The 10,495-nt window shown below is 34.7% G+C and overlaps 1 protein-coding gene across 1 annotated transcript in view; it reads left to right on the plus strand.

The window, feature by feature from the left end:
* LOC104405598 (armadillo repeat-containing protein 4-like) overlaps positions 1-10,129 on the plus strand; it is a gene marked incomplete at its 3' end in the record, with an annotated part of 10,559 nt that extends 430 nt beyond the window's left edge. The window contains exons 2-9 of the mRNA XM_010014346.1: positions 968-1,125; positions 2,319-2,514; positions 3,100-3,206; positions 3,691-3,827; positions 4,839-4,955; positions 7,748-7,861; positions 9,645-9,781; positions 9,985-10,129. Coding sequence (XP_010012648.1) covers positions 968-1,125; positions 2,319-2,514; positions 3,100-3,206; positions 3,691-3,827; positions 4,839-4,955; positions 7,748-7,861; positions 9,645-9,781; positions 9,985-10,129 — 1,111 coding nt within the window. The remainder of the gene's footprint in view (positions 1-967; positions 1,126-2,318; positions 2,515-3,099; positions 3,207-3,690; positions 3,828-4,838; positions 4,956-7,747; positions 7,862-9,644; positions 9,782-9,984) is intronic.
* Between the last annotated feature and the right edge of the window lie 366 nt (positions 10,130-10,495).

Genomic DNA, 10,495 nt, shown 5'->3' on the forward strand with positions numbered 1-10,495 from the left:
CCCTCCAAGAGTTTGAGACTGTTCTCTCTTGGATGTGATACAGACCCATTTAGTTAGTGATGTATACATCTTATACTCTCTATTCCTAAGGCTTTTACAATAAGCATCTAACAGTGAGTAACCCTGTGATTTATGTTAATGTTAGGAGTGGCTCCTGTGTGGCTGGATGCCAAGTGCCCACCAAAGCCACTCTGTCTACTCTCCCTCCTCAACTGGCCAGGGGAGAAAAATATGACAGAAGATCCATGATCGACATAAGGACAGGGAGATCACTCACCCATTACTGTCATGGGCAGACTTGACTGACGGAAATTAATTTAATTTATTGTCAATCAAAAGTAGGATAATGAGAAATAAAAGTAAATCTTAAAACACCTTTCCTACATCCCCTCCCTTCTTCCCAAGTTCAGCTTCACTCCTGATTTTCTCTGCCTCCTCACCCTTAAGCAGCACAGAGGATGGAGACTGAGGATTGCTGTTGGTTCATTGCACATTGTCTCCGATGCTCCTTCCTCCTCACCCCCTTCCCCTGCTCCAGCTTGGGGTCTCACCCACAGGAGGCAGTCCTCCATGAACTCCAACATGGGTCCTTCCTATGAGCTGCAATTCTTCATGAACTACTCCAGTGTGGTTCCCTTCCATGGGTGCAGCCATTCAGGAGCAGACTGCTCCAGTGTGGGTCCCCCATGGGGTCACAAATCCTGCCAGCATGGGCTCTTCTCTCCATTGGGTCACAGGTCCTGCCACTGCTCCAAGGCAGGCTCTCCATGGGTTCCCAGCCTCTTTTGGTCACATCCACCTGCAGATTTGAAGTGAATAAATTGGTTTACCTTGCAAGTTCTCTAAAATACAGTTTAAAGAAATTGTATATGCTTTATCATGTGAAGCTTGAGTAACATTTGGGATTGTTCTCTAAAATTTACTGCTAAAGGCCTTATTCTAAAAGGATGTAATTTAATTTTTCTAGTGAAGCAACTGTTCAGTCTGAAGCCAGAGCTAAAGATGGCCAGTCATTGCTTCTCCTTACGAAATCAACTCTCAGAGTTCGTAGTTTTGACCAGCTGTCCTGCGTGTTACAAATTGCTATGGAAAAAAAGTTAAAGGAAGTACAGGCGTGCCTTGAAGGTTTCCTTTCTTCTTTTGTTTTCTTAATCTTTTCTTCTGAAAACTGTGTCTTCTTCATGTTTATGAAATGTGCAGAAAGGCATGCCTTCATTCTAAATATATGGGAAGGTGGCTAAAAGGGCTGATAAAGAACTGAATGCTTCTTTCGTTTTCACAGAAATCGCTAACAGAGAAATCTGGAATAAAGTTAAAACTGTTGAATGTCATCTACAAATTAACACATACTGAGTAATATCCTAGCTATTGCAGCAGGCAGTAGGTTTAGATTTCTGAAAAGGAATGTCTTATTGGAGGCTAATAGCAAGTTTTCATATATTTGTAGTTTAACCTTCTTTCAAAATGTTACATCCTTAAAAAATAGCCAAAGAAAATCTTACATGCTTAAGACATTCTTACTTGCACAAGGTTCACAGTGAGCACTTCCAGGTTCTTCTCACAGTGGCTTTTAAAATAAAGGTCTGAGTACTTCTAGTGTGTCATACTTAAGTCCAAATATTCAAGTGTGTCATATTTTCAAATTGGCGAGAAGACCCTTGATATGCTAAACTGGATATCCTCCTCTCATACCTAGAAGAGATTAGGAATATTATTCAGTAATTGGGAAATTAGAAAAAAGTAGGAAAATTTCAAAATTGGGAATTTGGTAATTGGAAATTACATTTGCAATACTAAAATATAAATGCTCATACTGGATCAAACAGTAGATCCATCTAATAATCCAGGGTCCTGTCACGGCCAATGAATAACATGGAAGAATAGTATGGATAGGGTATTGTGCAGAGACATTCACAGATGCATGGGACTTCATTTGCTGAACAGAGCAAAATGGTTTTGTAAAACCCATTGACATGCAGTTATGTCACTGTTTACCAAAAAGAACAGCTGGCATAACTAAGGAAGTAATGGGGCCATTGGGAATGCTGCTGGAAAACGTTAAAGATGTTCTTTAACACTAAATCGTATTTCCAAAATGATCAATTTTCAGTGACTTAAATCCATTGATTTCCTGGTTTTTTTTGTGATCAGCCAGGCATATTTTTGGGGAAGGTGGCTGTTGATAAGGGGAAGTATATAATATTCACCTCTTTGTTGCACGAGTCTTAATCTTGTTGTGAGAAAGATAAAAAGTGTTTGTCTTGCCTAATAGATTTAAACACAGTATCACATTGTATGATTCCGTTTCGTGTTGACAGCTAACAGAGATCCTATAGTACAAATTCTTGGCCCTGAATATGGGACTGTTGAAGGAGAAGATAGGTCCATCTTGCATTTACTTGAGAAAGTGAAAAAAGGTGGTGACCCTGAAACAGAGGTGAAAATGAAAATCTTTCTTCTTCTTCATCAGCTGGATTTGCAACTGCTTAATAGTTCTTTGAAACAAATTTCACAGTAAGTGCATTTCAATTGGAAACTAAGCATATCAGCCAGAGCATTTTTTTGTTTTATTGTTAAATTAGATTGGTTTCAACCCACAGTGTGTGCTTTTGGTGTGACATAAAGAAAGTTATTGAAATAACTTTCACTGTTCACTAGGTAATTGAAAAAATAGTATTTTTTTTTTTCTCCTGAAGATTTTGCTGTAGGTGTGGCTATGGAATTGTGTGCCTGTGAGTGTGGTTTGTTTATTGCGTATGTTTTGCATTTTGGTAGCAAATTGAAGTCATTTGTACAAACAACGAAGTTAAATATTTTCAAGGAGATGTTTATTTCTTCATGGAAGCATATTAAGCATATTACATTGAGCCTGTTTCGAAATTACAAGGACTTCATGTTAGCTATGGAACTAAAATTTTATTTTTATTTTAAACTAACAGATAAAATTAAGAAAAACAAGTGAAGATGGTCCATTTCTAGATTTCATTGCTACTATTAAGACACAGTGTAAAAGAAAAAATCATGTAATATTCTCTCTTTTTTTTTTCTGAGTACATCCTTTTCATGAATACATTTTAACCTATTTTCTATTAATTGCAGAGATGTAAGACTAAATCCAGCTGCTGTAAATAACGAAGTGAATCTTCTAAAGAATTTCTCTGGGGAAGGAGAAGATACAGTACTGGAATCACTGGAGTATACATCAGGTCCAGATCTGATCATGTCTCATGCTTATATATAACCTCATTAAAGTACTTATCTTATGATTCTATGATAATTGACTTCTGTGTGAAATTTGCTAAATTAATGTCAGTAATAAATTTTAAGTGTTTAAAGCGTTTATTTCTATTTTGAAGTTATACAGTAAAATAAAAAGTATTTTCAGATATGGAATGCTGTTCTTCAGCCTTTACGTACAGAAATAGTCTCCATTTATATGGGTATCTTCAGTGGAAGTAGTAGAGGAAGTGAACTGAGTCCCTGATCCTGTGCTAAGCACAGTTGCAGTTCTGGGTTGAATTGGGCCACAGGTCAAAGAGCTTTGCATGATTAATTCCTAACAGTATGAATTCCTGAGAGTAAGATACTTTTGGGGAAATTTGATTTGTATACATGTTATATTAATCATCAAGAATAACTATTAAAAATACTTTAAAACTGGATAAAAACACTAATGCTAATTGGTTACAGATTACGTGTTCTCTAATGGATGCCGAGCTCCCCCCTGGAGACAAGTGCATGGAGAAATTTGTTACTTAGTCATCAACCCACATGACACTGATCCTTTGTGTATCACTTGCAGCACAGCAGGAGTGTTTTTAAATGGAGTAAGTAATAATAAATGATACCATGGAGTAATGAATATTTTTATGTCCTAAAATCAAGAATCAGTCAGGTTTAGGGTAGCAGTATTGAGGCTGTGGTATTGAGATCTGCCAAGCTAGTTTATTGGTACAGGATGGGAAGGCACAGTAATGAATGCATGCTCGTTTTCCCATATATGTGGAGGACTTTTTTGGTAAATATATATATGAGGGTATTCTGCACTCTTTGCTAGCAGTATTTGCTTAGTCTTTAAACATGTCCTTCACACTACTGTTTTTTAAAGGTACTGTGTGACTAGGTGCCTCTCTAGTGCCTCATTGCTCTTGATATGAGATGTAATATGATTGTGTGTGGCTAATATAGCTTGCTTTTGTCTTTCTGTGAATGTTCTCCTTTCAATGGAAGCTTTCTGGGAATTATTTCACTCTTCCACTTTTAATTGTGGTTACCTCTTTTATTACAAATTGGTTTTATTTAGACATAATAATCCCCTATGTGTATTAAGTGGTGAACAGAGCTCTTAAATTCATTTTGAAGAGTCCATCAGTCCAATTGATTTCCTAAGAGTTAAAAATCCAGGGAAATTTTGACTTTGCATGTTTTTAATGGGTGAAACTCATCAAGCTGAGGCTAGTCAGGTCACATTATCTCCTGATCCTTTTAGACATCTGCTATATTGCACTGAAAGCTCATATTTACTTGGTTGTTTGCCATAAGCCATAAATTCTTTTCAGTGAAACTACACTCAGCACAATTAACTGATTGTGATTACTTGCAGAATTCTGTGTAAGATCTTGATCCTTTGTTGGGATCCATGGAGATGATCCATGCATCTTTACAAAACATTATTGAAGTTGAATAGACTCTGAGCATGAGAGTTCTGTACTTAATGTACTTAATGTACGATATGACCTCTGTGCTCTTTTAACACTTTTTTATGATGCAGATTAAATTACCTGGATAAGGCAATACTATGAATAATTTCAAATTTATTCTTTTTTTTTTTTTTTAAGGGTCAAATAGATGGTAAAGATCACATTGACTATGAAAGAAAAAGTGATGTATATAAAGATATTGTCACATTTTTAAGGGAGAGATCACCTAAATTTGTAGAAAATATGGCTAAACAGGTATGTACTTACTGATATAGGGTGTATATTCTACTTTGTACAAACATACATTGTACAGTAGTCAGAAATTACATTATAAACCTGGCTGAGCCTTTCTTTACCAAAGATAAGTCTGTGATTAAATGAAGAATTCTAAAAACTGCATTTGTTATTTTTCTTTGGATATGTTTCAGTTTCTACTAAATATGTTCCTTTTGTAAATAGCAACTAATACACTATTTCACATATTGTTCTATCATATCTTATTATGAGTTTTGATCCAACATGTGAGGTCAGCTTCTAATTCTGCCTAAAAAGTATTGCTTGTCTTCTGGTGTTACTCTCTATGAGGCACTGGAAATGTTAAAGCAGGAAAATATGATATCCTTTCAGAAAAGGTCAACTTCTTATGACAATATTTTTCCATGATCAAAACCACTTACATTTTTATCTCCATTCTTTGTAACCCAAATATAAATAATAGCCCAACATTTTTATGAGAACTGACTGATTTAAATATCAGAACTGAGAGTTAAGCTTGCAGCTTACGCACTATGTGTTGCTTCATCCAATGTAAGATGCAGGTATTTTACTCTATATTAACTAGAATCACACAGTGCCACTTCAATTTTACACATTTCATCATTCCTGATAAAAACTTTTCTCAGATTTCTAGTGTGGTTATAACATTAATAATGTGGTGGCAAAATTCATTACAGGCTAAAATCTGTAAAAAGTTTTGTTGTGGTTGTTTATATGCAATTTTAATTATTGCAAGAAGGAGGTAATTAACATGGAAATTTTCTTATCCTGTAGTTGTGGTTTTCTGGGATGTAGGGCTGATATTTATATTTTTTGAGAAATAGGTATTTGACAGAAAGAACAGAGCATTTCAAGTTGTACACACAAATACAGTAGCTTATATTAACAGTGACGAAACTAACTTTTTAAATTGTTGTTTTCAATAAATGTGTTATTTGACCCATAGACAAGTATTTTTTTTATGGTATATCTGCACATTGGTTTATGTTTCATAAATGTGACAATATATGAATGTTTTTAGACATAATTATTTGTTTAATGTATTTTCAAAATGATTTGGCTTCATTTGATGGTCTTGAAAGGTAAAATACATTAACATTTTAACAATGATTTACAGTTCTAAATGTTAATATAGATTAATGTTAATATCAATAATGGGGTAACATAACTTTCTTTACTGGTTTTCTGCTTTTACAAAGATATTGTAGATATTCAAGAAATGTGTACACTTATTAAAGAAGACTAAATAGAATTTATTTTATTTTCCTTCAATTATCATATAAATCACTTAGTTCTGCCTGACTGTGTAAATAAGTTTATGCTGAAGAGTACAAATTATACCATTTTAATGGTTTAGGAATACCATATCATACTGCTTTGCTGAAGAGCTGGTTTAGTATATTCTGCATTCTAAAAGTAGAATTTAAACGAGTTACTACCGTAGAGCTGCAGAACATTTGTATCTGAGGGAAAATCTCTACTGTAGGACTCTGAAAAGCAGAGAAAAGCTGTATTTCCAAGATTGCCTACCTGAAATCTGAGAAGAGCTTCAAAAAGCTCATCACATACAAATATATTGCAAAACCAGTTAATTTTTATAATATCTTCTTTGCCTTGTTTAACATTTGGAATTGCTGAGTTGGCATATACTGCTGTAGGAAACATACTTTTTAGCATGTGCTTAGCTGGTCAAGCTGCAGCATCAGTTTCCCTGTGATTTGTATTGTTTATCATGTGTTAAATTGTCCTGTTTAGAGTACACTTTCAGAATGAGAGAATTAGCATGAGTTGTTTTATGATGAGACAGTTGGGTCAGCAAGTGTGGAACAGCCGATTCACATCAAGGGCTAGTCGAAAACTGACTATACTGTGACAGTCTCCTTAAAACTGCCTTGAATCAGAGAGGGAAAGGAATGTCTTCACCTATCTGGTAGTGACAGCTGCAATAATAATAATTAATGGTTGTACGCTGTCTTTCCTGTAAAAATTGAACATGTTCCAGTAGAGAGTAAGAGTTGACAAGAGTCCTCACTGTTCTGGATATTTTTGATCAGCTGTGGTACTCAACACAGACAGCTGAAGGATTGGTAGGTGCCACTCAGCTCCATTCTCCTATCTGATTTGTTCAACAATATTTTGTCCTAAGAGACAGAAGATGTAAAAAACTGAAATGGAATGTGTTTATATAAATTCTAAGCTATATCAAATTAAGTTACTTGGACCTGAAGTCTAGCAGTTTATCATAACCTATTTTCAGGTTTTTTGTGGGTTTTTTTTTTTTGTTTTGTTTTGTTTTGTTTTTTGTTTTGTTTTGGTTTTTTTTTTTTGGTGGGAATTTTTTGTTAATCCTTCATGCAAGCAAATAGTTTTAATATAAATGATCCATTGAAAGCAGAATGACTGACTTTGCAGTTCTAGATCTTAAAACTAATTTGGAATTAGGTTCTATAAAAGTGCTTGTGTCACAAATTATTTAATATATCAGAATTTGAACAACACCCAATATTAATGTATGTTCAAGGAAGTTCCAAATTTATTGAGTTCATTTATTTCAAAAGCTTTATTTTGCACATGGTAACAGCTACTTTCCAGATTAATGCTTAATTCTTTTAAAAGCAATCTGATTTTATGCTTATAATCTAATTCTATATTTAATACATAACAATTTTTAAGCACAGCGTCCTGGAATTGTGTTACCAATTGAACTTATTGTTTTAATATGCATTATTCGTATAGTAATATGACTGGCAAACCATGTCTCCTTTTATTAGGAATACAGGTTTTTTAAGGAACCAACATATGAGAAGAATTTCCAGCGTATGGGAGTAGTTGAGGCTAAGGTCTCTGGCCAATCCCAGAGCCTTCATGATTTTACAGAAAAGAAAGTAGGTGAGAAAGTAAAAAGTTCTGTGTCAAGGAGATCCATTGAAAAGAAGAAATTGGAACCATCTATCAAGTGGAAGAATGCTGGGCTTTCTGTTCTCCGCAGATAAGTAGTTGTCTTTATAAGTAAATTTTCCTATAGATCTCTCTAAACTGCTGATGATTGGACTGCATGTGATAGGTTTGCATTTTTATGTTAAGAGCAATAAAACAAAATTTACTACTAATTTCTCAGAAGAAAGTACAGACTACTAAAGAGATTTCACAGGTTTTTTTGTTATGCAATGACTTTGATGTTGTTATGTCATTTCCACAGCAAAGCAGGGAAATATCTTGTAACCATCTGCCGTACTGATCCTCCAGGACTCTGATACTGTCGTATTTTTGGTGTAAAATGCCCTTTAATACAAGGCAAAGTAGACCGTCTAATCTAAACCACACTCTCTGAGAGAGGCGAAAGAGATCCAGGATGGAAAATCAGGATGACTTTTACTTATGCTACAATTTTTAATGATTTAATATTATATGAGCCACTTTTCTAGCTATGCTTAGCAACAATCTTCACTAATGAGATTACCTAAAAGTTTGGACACACAAAAGTAGAGTATACTTACATTGGGTATTGTTGGATTTGTCTTCTGAAATCAGAACTCTGTTCTGATTTCATGTTTCCTGGTTATGTGTTAATTGAGGAAGAAGAATATCTGAAGGAAAGTCTACATCCTACAGAAAAAAAGTTTCTTCTCAAGTTTGCCAATTTGACATGTTGCAAGAAATATTTTAAGAGATTTTGGATGTGACCTACAGTCATCAGTTAAGAAATGTGGTTTTCCAGGGCAAGAGCTTATCTTTTTCCACAGCCATTGTTACAGTCTAGATGTAGTAAAATTGGCTGTAATCATGAGTAGTATTCTATTTTATTGTTGTGACTGTGATAGTATGACCAGCCCAGGCTTGAAAGGACATTCTGTTTTCACAGCATTGTAAATTAGGGACAAGAAAGTACAGGCGATTGTGTCCAGCTAGGCTTCTTGGGATATGAGGAAAGCAAGATATATTGTATTCCACATGATAAAAGGTATGGAACAGCTGAGCATGTGGAAGAACTAGGCAGACTAGAACTCTTCTGCCTGGAAACAAGATGACTGGGAGGACAATAAGACAGATACAGAAAATCATGACTGGAGGCAGTGAATAGGGAACAAATAGTCACTGTCTGTTCTAATACAAGAATGAAGGGCATCAAATGGAAAGAGCCAGTGAGACCAGTTCAGAACAGAACAAAGGGAGAGACTTCTTCATGTGACACGTGGCTAAGCTATCAAATTCTTTACTATGGGATGGTAGAGGCTATTTGTTTGTGTGAGTTCAAAAAGCAATCAGCCACATTCGTGGAAGACAAATTCATCCAAAAGTGATAGACAATCAGGAGTGTGTGAATCACAATTTTCTGAAGAATATGCTGAAAAAAAAAATTTCCATGTTCTTCCATAGTTCACCTGCTGTTACCTAGATAGCTGTTACTGGTCATGGTTGGAGGTGGTATGCTAGGACAAATGGACCTGTGGTCTGTATGAATATACTTATTCTTTGTTCTTGTATCACATACAGGTCAGCATAATACATTTTTTCTAATATTCCACTATTAAATTAGGTAAGACACAGCACACTTTAATGGAATTTATTGTGTAGTTTCATAAGCTCATACATACTGACATAAGTCCCACTATATCTTTTTAGTTCTATGTATATATATAAATTTTATTTTTTTTTTTTAATAAAAAGAAACATGTTACTGACAAAGCTACAAGAAAAGATGCTGAGGAAGATAGAAGGAGAAGTAGTACTGTGTCTCCAAAAATCAAAAAGAAAGGCGATGGCATTTCTTCTCAATCTGCTAAAATACAACCAGCTTCAAAACGGTATGGGTTACTTATTCTTCTTTCTTCAAATTTTAATTTTTTTTCAGTATTTACAGTAATTATCACCATACTTAATATTTGGTAATGTCAGTTATATTTTTCTAGTTCTTTTACTAGGCAGTGTTGTCATACCTGTTTAAAATGTGCTTGTTCTTATTAGTTTATAGCTGTTTAACATGGGTAATGCTGTTCTTTATTTTTAGTAAAACATCAGCCAGGTTTGATAATATTAGTGAAAGTTCCTCAGAGACTGAGGAAGATGAAGAACAGCCTGTACGTCATCATGAAGGAGGCACAGATTTGCCATCAGAATACTGGGGAATTCAGAAACTTGCAAAATATTTAAAGGTAAATAAGAAGCATTGATAAATTTTATAAACAGCTACTTTTTACCTTCTATGTCTGAGGCCACCAGACCAGTTCCTCATTATTTCCACCTTCCACATATTTTAGAATACCCCTGCTACATAGTATGTTCAAACCCTGGAACCATGGACTTTCCTGACACGCACCCATTTCTCCTGCCTATTTTTTAATCTGCTGGTTTTGGCTTACGCAGACCCTTAGATTAAACCATCTGTTCAGTGTTATTTAAAACTTAAGATGGTATAATCTCTTTATTAATTATTGGGTTTCTGTTTTGCTTTTTGGGTGAAACTTTCCAAGGTATTTCTTTATGTGGATAATAACTTTCAAGAGTTTTTATTAAAACTG

The sequence above is a fragment of the Nestor notabilis genome, unplaced genomic scaffold (genome assembly GCF_000696875.1).
Source record: "Nestor notabilis isolate BGI_N333 unplaced genomic scaffold, ASM69687v1 scaffold16295, whole genome shotgun sequence".
Classification (NCBI taxonomy): domain Eukaryota; kingdom Metazoa; phylum Chordata; class Aves; order Psittaciformes; family Psittacidae; genus Nestor; species Nestor notabilis.